Source organism: Nicotiana sylvestris, chromosome 4, assembly GCF_000393655.2.
Source record: "Nicotiana sylvestris chromosome 4, ASM39365v2, whole genome shotgun sequence".
Lineage (NCBI taxonomy): Eukaryota > Viridiplantae > Streptophyta > Magnoliopsida > Solanales > Solanaceae > Nicotiana > Nicotiana sylvestris.
Window position 1 is genome coordinate 110,917,121 of NC_091060.1, and position 13,539 is coordinate 110,930,659.

The window sequence follows — 13,539 nt, forward strand, 5'->3', positions numbered from 1 at the left end:
ACAATTCAAAATATATGATTAGATTTCAAAACCGAGTCCAAGTTGACTCCTAAATCCCCAATTTTCACTCTCTTAAGTTGTATATAAAACCCCCAAATTTTCTTTAAAAAATCCAAGTTTTAGGTGTAGAAATCCATGAGGATTCAAGATATAAAGCCAAATCCAAGTAAAAATTGCTTATCCCCGATGTATGAGTAAAATTGCTCCCAAAAAGTCTCCACCTCTCGAAGTCAAACGTTAAAAAATATGAGAGAATAGGTAAAATTCTGAAATTCAATACTTAAATGCACTTTCCAGCGTACTCTTTTACGAACGCGGCACGTGCCCAAAACGCACCCCGCGAACGCGAAGGCCAAACAACCCATCCTTCTGCGAATGTGACCAAACTCTCGCAAACGCGAATGCCAAAGCCCCCAGCTCCCCCTCTATATCGTGAAGCGACCTTCCAGGCGTGAACGCTAAGCACCAATCCGTCAGCCATCGCGAACGTGGCCAACCAGGCACAAACGCGAAGAAGAAATCCTCCTCATCACCAAAACCTTCATCGCTAATGCGAGGGTCCTCTAGCGAACGTGATGAACACCAGACACCAGCAACCAGACTTCTTTATAATAGCATCCCTGTATAATAGCCATTCAAAAGCCAAGTTTTCCTCAAAACTAATTTTTTAAGTTATATTTTACCTCTCTGCCACAACTTTTTACCTTTAATAGCAAAAACCGTGTTTATAGCAGAACGCTCTTTATAAAATTACCCCTCTATAACAACCATATAGAATCAAGGTTACTAATAATACTTCTAAAAATACGACACAATCTTCTCCATTACACAAAGTTTCTATTTTGTGTAAGACATGTGATTTGAAGATTTGTACATGATATCTTTTCCATTGGACAAATGCCAAAAAATATTTAGATAGAAGATTTAACTGTTAAGCTCTTAGATTGTCTTCAAGTGAATGTTATTGGATATCTTTTTGCTGAAAATTTGGATACGAATCTTCACCAATTCAAGCGTTATATCGCTAGTAAGAAAATAAAATCTACGAAACGAGCTACAATTACAAAGTTTTTGCATTAATCTTAAAAGAATTTATTTTTCTAAGTAGCTTTAAATGTGAGCCTTAGAGTTTAAATCTTTATCATTTAGTTATAAATTTATTAATAATATATATTAGCTTTTCTTCAATATTTGACTAGTGTAATACGCATATCTTTTGAGATTTTAAATTTAAATAATTTTCTTATTTTTTATATGTAAAATTAAATAGGGAAAAATAATTGATATTTGGATAATTTTTATGTATAAAAGACAAAATATTTAAACGTCAAATGTTGTTATAGGTGTATAACAACCATTCACTGTAAAAATCAAAAAATATCGAAACAAATGAGGCTGTTATAAAGAGGGTTGACTGTATATAAAATGCAGCTTAGCATCTTATGATCTCAGCAAAACACTATAATAACATCCATTACTGCTGATGATTGGACTAAAACACTTAAATATATACTTAATAAGGTATGAAGCCCGCATGATTTTCTCGAAAAGGCCTCAAACTATTAAAGATATCCAATACCTTATAAGTAGATATTTTATCTTTTTTACTTTCTATATGAGCATTTGTTTATACACACCCAATAATCTCATCTTGAACTAAGTTCGACGTGACCCCTCACCATTGATGTGCTATTTTAGAGATTAATTGTGTGCTACTCACATTAACCGAGTATTTATGGTCACCAAAGCTCATTAGCTTCTTTTCGTGTATGCTCTTTGAGGCTGTGTGTAAGGTAGTACAATGACTCATAGACGGGCAAAGACACTCAGTGACTCTGATACCAGTTGTTATGATAAAATGACTTAAAGATACACTTAAATATGGTGTATTATTGTTTGTTTTGGTTACCCACATGAATTTTCTCAAAAGGCATCACACCATTAGGGGTAATCAATATCTTATAAGTAAATACTTTTTATGTTGGACTTTGTTCACATGCACCCAACAGTCCCATCGGTAAAATTATCCAAACAAAATGTAGAAAAAATAAAACTCCCACGAACAGTTGTGGGACTCACTGGAAGACTGTCTCTAGTCTTAATGACTAAACTCTTGGCCACCACTTTTGTACATATATCGGAACCATGATAAAATAGGGATGCGAACATAGACCAATTGCCTATAACTGATATAATGTTATAAGGGGTCCTTTGGTTTCGAAACAATTTATGAGAAAATCTATGTATTATTTTTTGTTTGGTAGAATATGAAATGAAGATACAAGGATTAGAAATACGTAAAATAAAATAACTAAATGACGAAATTAACCTTTCATGTGGTAACCAATATTTCATTTTGTCAAAAAATAACATATTTTAAAATATGGAGTGTATAATAATTTTTAGGCAACAAACTAAACATCGTAATAAATAATGCCTAAAGATCCTTATATTATATTACTTGCATTACTAATCTCTGTATTACTAGTTTCTATTATGTATATTTTTTTTTTTGTCGGTTTATATAACTTTAAATCTTGTACTATGTTGGTAAAGAGTACAAATTCTTTTAAAAAAAATTAAAACCGAATATAGTATATCAAACACGACCAAAAATATTATACCCTCCATTTCAATTTAGATGAGATAGTTTGACTCGTCACGGAGTTTAAGGAAAAAAAGACTTTTGAAACTAGTGGTCTTAAAAGCTTAAGAGGTAAAAGCTTTATGGAGCCATGACATTTGTGTGGTTATAAAAGCTTCTCATTTAAGGGTAAAATGGGTAAAATGAGAAGTTGAAAGTTGAATTATTTCCAAGTTTAGAAATGTGTCATTTATCTAGAGCATACTAAAAATAAAAGTACCTCATCTGATTTGAAACGGAGGGAGTACTACAAAATAAAATTTCCTATTTGTCACATAATAAGCAATCAATCATACTCTCAATTTGCAAAGATGTTTTGAAGTTGAAGTGAAATGTGTGATGTTGCCCCTATCTATTAATTAAGAAGAGAGCCCTCCCGAGGGAGTGTGGCTTTGGGGAGGGTTGGGGCAGTTTCATAATATCAAGAATGGGCATATATCTCCAACTGCTTCCCGTTCCTATGTTTTCAGGGTTACAACATGCTAAGTTCTTATTGAGCCTCACCTTTCAGAAAATGACTATCAGCAAACAATGTACTACTAGTAATTATCACAAGTTACAAACAATTCATGCCAGAACAATAAGACAGTCAGTGCATGATGTCTCCCTTACAGCTCCTCACTTCTTTGACAGCTTCTCCTTCATCCTCTGCACTGCACTTTTAAGAGTATCATCATCTTTGCAGAAGGTAAACCTGACAAGATTCTTCCCTTCTTCTGGATTTAGATAGAATACGCTAGTTGGAATGGCTACAACACCAATTTCCTTGATCAGGTATTCGCAGAAGGCAATGTCATTTTCTAGCCCAAAAGGAGTGTGATCAACAACCACAAAGTACGTTCCACTCGAGGGGTATACTGTGAAACCAGCTGCCTTTAACCCCTCCACCAATATTGCCTTTTTGGCCGAGTAATCCCTCTTAAGCTCCTCATAATAAGAATCTGGGGCTCTAAGGGCAGTTGCTGCTGCATATTGCATCGGGGTGGATGTTGCAAAGGTAAGGTAGGAATGAGCCTGTCTTACTCCCCATGTCAAATGAGGAGGAGCAATCGCCCAACCTATTTTCCAGCCTGTCAGCGAAAATGTCTTTCCCAAAGAATTCATAGTCACAGTTCGTTCGTACATCCCCGGAAGAGAAGCAATTGAAATATGTTCCATTTCAAAGGCTAGTTTGTCATATACTTCGTCAGCAAAAACTAGAATATCATTCTCAATGCACAGAGAGGCAATGACATTGAGTTCTTCTCGAGTGAACATCTTCCCTGTGGGGTTATGAGGAGTGTTTAGAAGGATTGCTCGAGTACTCTTTGATACTGCTGATTTTAGCTCATCAATTGGAAGAGAAAAATCTGGCGGTCTTAAAGTAATACCCTTTATTTTTGCTCCAGCCATAGATAAAGTAGCCTCATAAGAATCATAAAAAGGAGCAAACAGGATAACCTCATCACCAGGATTTATCAAGCCCAAAATGGTTGCAGCAATTGCTTCGGTGCAGCCCGAAGTCACAGTAACTTCATTTTCAGGGTCAACCTCAAGTCCACTGTCTTTCTTGAATCTAGCAGCCACAGCAGAGTTGAGGTCTGGGACTCCATATCCTCGAGCATACTGATTTTTACCTTCCTTAATGCCTTGAATAGCTGCTTCTTTTACAAAATCAGGGCCGTCAAAGTTGGGAAAGCCCTGGCCAAGGTTTATAGCTCCATGCTTGATGGCTAGCATACTCATTTGGGTGAAAATTGTAGTTTTGAACTTCTCTAAGCGCTTGGCAACCTAAAAGAAACAGCAAGATTACTCAATTGAAAGGCAAACAAGAACACCCAATATCTCAACACACAAAAAAAAAGGAGATTCTTTTTTCTTATTACTTCATGAAGGCATGATGTGCAACTGCATATCAGATTCTTCGTCGATTAAATTCTCTTTATCTTTTCTTGGGGCTACTAAAAGAACATCAAATACAAAATTAAATCTCTAAATTTAGCAGGGATTCTTCTCTTTTCTTTCTAGTCAATTTACCAGAGAAATGCATGGATTATTGTAGAGCTATACACGAAAGAATAAATTACAAGAATAATGAGCTCATATCAGGGAGGTTACAACAACAACAAACCCAGTATTTTCCCATAAGTGGGGTCTGGGATATCAGGGAGGTTACAAGAAGGAAAAAATTGAACGAATAATGAGCTCATATCAGGGAGGTCCAATTAGTATTCAGAATATGCTGTCTCAAACAAGCATTTTTGTGCTTCCTAGGTTCTCAGTATACTTTGTGTCAAAGCAAGATAGTTCAGTCGCTTGATGTTCCGCATCTTTTGCATCACAGCAGGCTGTAATTCTAGCATGAGGTTTTATGAGAGATTAAGTGTAACCAAGCATCCTCCAATTCAGGCTTATGGTCTAATATGGAACAGTAGCACTCCTTTTTTACTAAGGACATGCTACTGCAGCATCATGTGTTGAGATCATAGGTTTCAGAAGGCTGTTGAGACTGCCTCTCAACTGCTGTCCATGAGAAAGAAAGATCACAACTTTCTTAACTGGTCTCCCACCTAATATGCTTTAAGGAGCTTTCTTATTTAAATACGAAAATGGCTCAAATATGCCATTATCCACTATGTGGCAAAATCTATGTGGCAGTAGATGATGATGCTATGTGGCAAAATCTGGTAATAGTAGGGTTCCGTTAGTGGAAAATGGCATATATGAGCCAATAGTATAACGTTAATGGCATGAATATATCCGACTTTTAACGGATGGCATAGATAGGCCATTTCTTAAAGTTCGATGGCATATTTGAACCTTTTCTGTATTTAATATTCTAACTATCTTTATGGAGAATCTAGACATGTTCTGGAACAATTTTAGACCTTTCAGTATTGTCATGCATAAATTTAACAACTAAACTCACAAACTGAAGATAACAGTCATGAGGGATTCCTCAAACGGTCCAAAAACTCTTCCCAATGTTTATTCAATTGGTTTCTCCTTGTTTACTTTTCAGCAGAAAACCTTTCAAGACTTCTGATTATCATCCAAACAATTTGATCGAAGAGGTAGCTAACATATATTTGAATTTGGAGCAGACCAAAACAAAGGGAACAGTGAGGACAGAGAGCATGCATAATAATTAGTATCTAACTTAGCGGTCAATGAAGATGGAATGGTCGATGGGGGACCAGGGTTCCAGAAGAGGCAAAAAATTTAAGTGGTTTCTTCCCATGTGGCCATCTGCCATAGTTGTTTTCATCTGGAACGTTTGCCTGTTGCCTAAGCACACTGACCCACTTTTCTTAAGCACATGTTCTCCATCATTATGTAAGTTTGAGGTTGTCATTAGTCTAACTTAAGTGGTTTCTTCCCATTTCTCTGTGCCAACAATGACTCTTCATTCACCGGTGGCCCTTCAATGTCTCAAGATATTCCAAGACTTTACGAATATCAAATGTGAGGAGTACACAGATCAAGTAGCTTTTAAGAACACGTAACTGAAGGAGGGAGCATTAGACTTAAAAGACGAGACACATATTATAGGAAATGACATTTGCATTAATAAAGTAAATGAAGTTATACATGTGTCTAAAGATCTAAGACCTTGATCTGAAGAATCATGGAGGTGTGTAGATAATTGTTAAAGCAAAGAGAGTGGTACTGGGAGTTAGCAACAACCGAAGATGGAGTACCCTTTGAAGAGTATAACAGAGACTCAAGAGAAGAGAGAAGCTAAGAATACAGCCTAAGATGATTTCCACCAAAAGTTAGGGACTTGGGAAAGAGAGGAAAATATTTATAAACTAACATGACTGAGAGAGAAGAGGGGTAAAGACTTGAATCAAGTGAAGTGCATTAAAGACAACACCGGACAAATTTTCGTAGGAGATTATGAAACCAATGGAAGAAGGAAATGCTCAACACACATCATCAGAACAAATTAGTTTATTTTCATACATTCAAGACATGCAAAACCCCTTAAGTATACTCATAGAACTAAGAAGATCGAAGCAAAGGATGCCATGAAACATATGAGAGGTCGGGCAACTTGTGGATGAGAGGATATCTCTATAAGGTTTGGAAATGTCTTTGGGAGGTCAGAGTATATGGCTGATTAAGCAATTCAAAATTATATTAAATATCAGAAAGAAGAAAAAAGTAGACAAAGAGTACCTTAATTCTGACATAAAAGAACAAACGAGATTTTCAAAGTTGTGTAGTCGTGGTATTAAACTTACGAATCACACATGAAGCTTCAGGAAAGAACGATAAAACATGAATTCAATATAACAAAGGCGATAAAGAAGCAAGTCCAATATTAGATGTGTGTGCTTGAGAAGCAAAGATTTCATATCAAATATATAAAGACCATAATGGACATGTATGACGGAGCACAAGTGTGAAAATAGAAGAGAGAGAAAGAGAGAATTTTCCCAAACACATGAGGTTTACAACAACAATTTGTCGGAGACCACACTTACTTATCGTAGTCATGGATACATAATGAGATTCCAAGGTGCATAAAATTTGAAACAACATTGTAATTGATGAAATAACAAGGGATGTTGAGGACATAGAGGATTTATACAACCAGCCTTAACTAATTTCAGATTGAGGCGTAGGGTCAATTATTTGTTTTTAAAATAACAGTGGTATCCGGCCCTTAAGCTGTAACGCGCACCTCGACTATTTCTCTGAATACCTGCTATCTCCCACCAACAGAGGTATCTATAACTCTGTCCAACAAAGGTAGACACCTGGGAAGAAATCACATAGTGTTTTTGTTATTTGGAATTACACCTGATCTCCAAGATTTGCACCAACTTAAATTGAGGCATAGAGTCAACTGATTCTATTATTCTCATCTAATACTACTACATGTTATGATCCTTACATCTAATGTCAAATAAAGGTAAAAGGTCATATCAAGAGTTGGGCAGCATCTCGCCCGCAAAATACAGAGCCTAACATCCTCCATCTTCTTTCGTTGTGAAAGAGGGAGAAAAAGTAGTAACACTAACGGACAAAAAAATAGAAGCAAGAAAAAAGCCTCAACTGACATAGCTGCAAAAGACAATCACACAATAACTATCCTCTTCAATGGACTTTTTTGGATCCCTAAAAATTTTAACTTGGAAGACTAACCGTTTGGCTCTGAGTTTTGCCAAAATAAATTTGGAATTTATTTTCAAAACTCATGTTTAGCCATAAATTTTGACCACATTTTGGCAAAATCCCAAATCCCAAACCCCAAATCCCAAAATCACCCCAATTGCTGATTTTGGGCCAAAATCCCAAAACTTGGGAATTATATACATGTTTTTCCAAAATAAAGTTGGAAAATATGGTTTGAGAACGTATGTCCAAACACATTTTCATCTTCGAACCAAACTTCACCCAAATCAAATTTTTCAAAACAAATTTGAAATCTATGGCTAAACGCTAGTTAAAATGGATTAGACATTAACTTTGATGGATTACAAAATAACTTTGCCCTTCAATTGTCTATCAAATGCTAAGTCCGAAGAAAAATAAACAAATAATCTCAAAAGGGGTTACCTGCAAAGGCTTAGGGACAATCTGGGTTGACTCATGTTGAGTAGAAACAGCCTCTTTCTGTGTTGAAACGGTGGACAAATTCGCCATTGGAAAAGGGTATTTTCTGCTTCTAATGCTGCTGGAGAAGGTGCGGGAAATATAGGGTTTAAAGCTCCTCAGCATCTCATGTGAATAATACTGAGGTGTCCAGGTACATTGGATTGACCGAGAGATTTGCATTACGGGAATCCCTATTTATTGGTAAAGAGCATAAAAGTGTAACAAAGGCTCAAATAATTCTCATGATTCGAAGTGCTCCTTTTGTGTTTTCACTTACAGCTATGAGATGAGAGAGATTAGCTTCGATTTGTTGTTATTGGGCAGGATTACTTTTAGACCCTTTAATTTTGGAAACGTGTTAAATGCACCATATCACATCTAACAAATCATTCTCTCTTATTCCTCTCTTCTCTATAAGGAAAGAGAATCATTCGACGCTTACCCATATGCATACTATATACTCTCTTCTTTCCGCAAGTTTCAAAATACAAGGGGTAGTTGGTGGCCCAAAAAAAGGGGTAGTTAAAGGGCAAATTAGACTTTGTATTATTTGAATTTATAAATGGTTGGTATTGTTAGGTACAGATTCTTGTTGTCCGATTTCAAGGGTTATAAATACCCCTCTACTTTTCAAAAATATTTATTTATACCCTCTGTTATACTATAAGTCCACCATAGCCCCGACATCATAAAATTGGTTAAAAAATATTGGCAAAAAGGCCGGATTTATCCCTCTACTTTAGTAAAATTATCCACATTTATCCCTAATTCTATTATCGGTCCAAATACGTCTCTACCATTAAGAAAGTAGACAAAAATACCCCAACTCTAACGGTTGTCCATGTCACAAAGGACCCATTAACAAATAATGTCACATAACTAAATAACCCACATAATTAATTCTAAATTTTTATTCTTTTTTCTTTTCTTCTTTTCTCTCTTTTTTCCCCGAACATTTGAATCCCTTGCCTCCACCATTAGAGCAAACCTAATCCATGAAAGAATTAGGTATCTAATACTTTGCGGCGCCCTGAACCATCGTTCTCCACCTTGAACCACACTAAGACTATATTCCACAACCATTTCCAACCTCTGCCAACCATATTTATCCCACATTTTAAAAAAAATCAGTAGTTTTCACTTTTTTAAAACAAAAAGGACACAAGAACTAAAATTGATTGCTCTTTCTCTTGGTTTGGTTAATACATTGTGTAGTATTTTCCAAATCAGCCATATCCAAGAAAGAAATAAACCAACAAAAGTTTGTGAAAGAAAATATTGTAAACCAACGTAAAGTAGATAACAACTTTTCAACCATATTGTATGGTATCAAGTGAAACAAAGTTGACCAAAACTTATAGGCCAAAACAGCGAGGGGGGGGGGGCGCAAATCGGAGCTCCGAGGAAGCAACAACAAATGAACAAGACAAGGCAAAGGGGAAAAAATCAAAACACTATTACAAATAACGACAGATGCCAGAGCAACTTCCTGCAAGATATGGATAGTGGAGCCACTTCCATTCTGTCTTTCTGATTTTTATACTAGTCTATTTTTGTGTTTTTCCGATCTACTATTTTTGGGGCCAGTGGTGCTCGCCGACGTTTTAATTTTTTTTACCATGAGTTGGATATGGATAAGCAAGAAAGGTGAATCGTGGTCAAAGAGTTTTCAGGTCTGGTGGCTTCCTTGGTGTTCAAACAGATCTTTTTTTATATAGGTGGTGGTGGATATTTTTATATAGGTCGCTAGTTGTTATAGCAGAAGAGAGAGAGAAAGAGAGAGAGCCTAGTCGACTGGTTGATCTCGCCGGTGTAAGCAATTGCTAAAGGACAGAAACCATTTTTCCAGTGAAGTTTTATTATCCACGATAATAGTGGAGGGCATGGGAGAGAAAGGGGAGGATTCTAATAGTAGGGAAAAGGTGAGAGAAAAAAAAGAGAAAAGAAAAAAATATAAATTTAGAATGAAAAAGAAATATTAAGAAAGAAAGATTATGATTGGGTTATTTAATTACGTGGCATTTTTTATTGAGGGGGTATTTGCCACAATGGATAGTTGTTAGGATTGGGGGTATTTTTGTCTGCTTTTTTAACGGTAGGATATATTTGGACTGATAGTAACACTAGGGATAAACGTAGATAATTTGCTAAAGTATAGAGATAAATCTAGCCTTTTCCCAAAAATATTCCTCTGCCATTAGGGCCCTCCACCATGGCAAAATTATCTCATGTGGCCTGACATATCACTGAGATGGATGTCATGAGGTAATTCACATCATCGAACTTATCCCACTTTAGCCCATCCCCCCCCCCCCCCCGCATTCCTTAAAAATAGAGGTTAATGAATCGAACTAGTAGTTCAAAATGCTAAAAATACATTAATAGTTTATGAATTTACAAGTCACTCAATCCAATATAAACACTAACCCTTACAAAAAATTACTTCACTAAGTACAGAAACTAAAATTCTAGTTTTGTACTTGTAAATTATAGAAATTATTAGCTTAGTATAGTTGTACCTAAAGCCATTTAAATAGTATTGTTCTAGAAGGTGTAGATAAGTAGTTAGTTAATGGTTTAGTGTAAAAGGTGGGTTAGTTTGTTATGTTAGGTGTACAGTACATTTTATTTCATTAGTTAAGAAATGAGATATACATTTCTCTCTCTATCTCTTCTCTTCTTCTTCTTCTTCTCTCTTCATCTCTACTCTCGATCCTTCTGTGAAGCTCAGACATGGAGGACTTAAGGCTTTATCTTCACATGGTATCAGAGCACGGCTCCATGTGATTCTGACAGTCAAGCTTCAACATCTCATTAACCTCTTCAAATCTCTAATTTTCCCCAATATTTTCTCGCTTTTTTTAAAATTGTTCACTGTTTGTGAATCCTTCAAAATTCATCATTTTTTGCAGAAATGGCAATTAATACTCCTGATGGATCGTCACATGCAAACACTCAAACAGTCAATTGCAATGATCTGTTATATGTGCATCCTTCGGACACGCCGGGTATTTCACTTGTGCCAGAATTACTAATTGGAACAAAAAATTATTTGGAATGGAGTAGATTTATGATTATGTCACTACTGGTGAAGAATAAACTAGGCTTTATAGGTGGAACCTGTACTAGAGAACAGTATGATAAAGACATAGTTAGGTTAAGGCAATGGGAACGGTGATATACTATAGTCTAGTCAGTTCAGTAGCACCAGAACTTAGAAGAGGAATTTTATACTCTTCAGATGCGGAAAAGGTGTGGAAATCCATGAAAGATAGATTTTCTAAGGTGAATGCCACAAAAACTTATCATATTAACAAGGAAATAAGTTCCTTAACACAAGGAATCTCTAGTGTATTTGTGTACTTTTCTAGGTTGAATGATTTGTGGGATGAATTTGAGTCGATTATCCCTTTTCCTGGTTGTGACTATGAGAAGTCCAGACAATTTGTTATGTTCTTACACCAACAAGTTATGAAGTTTCTAATGGGTCTAAATGAAACTTATGCACCACGAAGAAGTCATACACTAATTGTAACGACCCGGCCAATCGTTTCATGAGTTATAGCTCTGTTTCCCCATTTCTACTTCTTTGTGAGTTCCTCAGTTGTATTTCATCGTATCGTGTTGGTTGGTTCGGGTGCTAAGAGGTTTCGGTGTGGAATGAGACACTTAGGCTCCTCTTTAGAAGTTTAAGTTGGAAAAGTAAACCGGATGTTGACTTATATGTAAATGATCTCGGATGTGAATTCTGATGGTTTGGTTAGCTCCGTTAGGTAATTTTAGACTTGAGATCGCGTCCGGAATATGATTTGGAGGTTAGTGGTAGATTAAGTCTTGAATTGGCGAAATTGAAAATTTGACGTTCTCGGTCTGCAGTGAAAATTTTAATATCGAGGTCGGAATGGAATTCCGGAAATGGGAGTAGGTCCGTAGTATCATTTTTGACGTGTGTGTAAAATTTCAGATCTTTCGGAGGTGATTTGGTAGGTTTCGGCATCATTTGCGGAATTTAGAAGTTTAGAAGTTCTTAGACTTGAATTCGAGGGTGATTTGGTATTTTGATGTTGTTTTGAGTGTTCTGAAGGTTTGACTAAGTTTGAATGGTGATATATGACTTGTTGGTATTTTTGGTTGACATCCCGAGGGCCTCGGGATGAATTCAGATGGTTAACAGGGGATTTGGAAATGAGATTATGCAGCTGAAGCTGCTGCTTTTGATGTTTTCGTACCTGCGGATTGGGGACCGCAGGTGCGAGGATGCAAATGCGGTGGGGAGCCACAGATGTGGAAATTAAGGGCCAAGAGAAGAGCCGCAAATGCGGTTGGTTTGACGCATCTGCTAGCCCGCAGGTGTGGTTCCTTGGACACAGATTCATTCTTGAATTTTTAAGTGAAAACCGAAGGTGCGGTTGTTTGAACCGCAGAAGTGGTTGTGCAGGTACGAGAAAAAGGCTGCAGGTGCGGAAGTGCCTGGCCAGAAGGTATATATTGGACCCTTCACGAATTTTGGCCATTCTTCACCATTTTATTCGGATTTTTGAGGGTTTTGGAAGGTTTTGAAGAGGGAATCAAGGGGATACTCATTGAGTTAAGTTACTTGGGCTCAATACTTGTGATTATGATAATTTTCAGTTGTTTAAGCATGTTACCAGTAAATATTAGGGATGAAATTGAGGGGTTAGAGCTTGGAAATTGGAGAGTTTAATTTGAGGATTTGAGGATTTGAGGGAGCAATTGATATCGGATTTTGATAATTTTGGTATGTATAGACTCGTGAGTGAATGAAGTTTCTAGTTTTAGGTATTTTTGTTTGATTCCGAGATGTGGGCCCGATGGCCGGGTTTGGGTGAATTTTGGGATTTTGGTCTAAATTGATAAATTTTCGTATAGAATTGGCTCATTGGCCTATATTGATTGCATTGTATTGCTTTTGGTCAGACTCGGGATGTTCGGGGACCGATTCCAGAGGCAAGGGCATCGCGGAGTAGGGATTTAACCAGTTTGAGGTAAGTAATGATTGTAAATCATATCCTGAGGGTATGAAACCCCGAATTTCACATCGTTTCACTATTGTGAGGTGACACACATGCTAGGTGACGAGCGTGTGGCCGTGCACCATTGGGATTGTGACTTGGTCCATCCCGTAGCAACTATAAAGTTATGTATTTGATTGAAAACTATTTGATACTTATGTATTTTAGAAAGAACTACTTTAAATTAGGCCGAACGACATATTTGGGCCTTATGCCAAAGTTGTTTGGACCTTAGATGTCTTTTACTTATTATCCTCTCACTGTTTTTGATTTAAG

General features: G+C 36.6%; 1 protein-coding gene across 1 annotated transcript; it reads right to left on the reverse strand.

Annotated features, from left to right (window-relative positions):
* Nucleotides 1-3,055: 3,055 nt before the first annotated feature.
* On the reverse strand, nucleotides 3,056-8,676 carry LOC104232605 (uncharacterized). The gene is made up of 2 exons (XM_009785855.2): nucleotides 8,192-8,676; nucleotides 3,056-4,414 (listed from the first exon to the last, which is right to left on the reverse strand). The coding sequence occupies exons 1-2, from the start codon at nucleotides 8,408-8,410 to the stop codon at nucleotides 3,263-3,265; spliced, it is 1,371 nt and encodes a 456-aa protein (XP_009784157.1). The 5' UTR covers nucleotides 8,411-8,676; the 3' UTR covers nucleotides 3,056-3,262.
* Nucleotides 8,677-13,539: the final 4,863 nt, after the last annotated feature.

What these genes read in the sequence shown, in the direction of transcription:
- LOC104232605 (XM_009785855.2), bottom strand. Translation starts at nt 8,410, where the DNA reads ATGCAAATCTCTCGGTCAATCCAATGTACCTGGACACCTCAGTATTAT. An exon ending in TTGTCCCTAAGCCTTTGCAG is followed by an intron (nt 4,415 to 8,191) that starts GTAACCCCTTTT and finishes TGTTTCTTTTAG; the next exon opens with GTTGCCAAGCGCTTAGAGAA.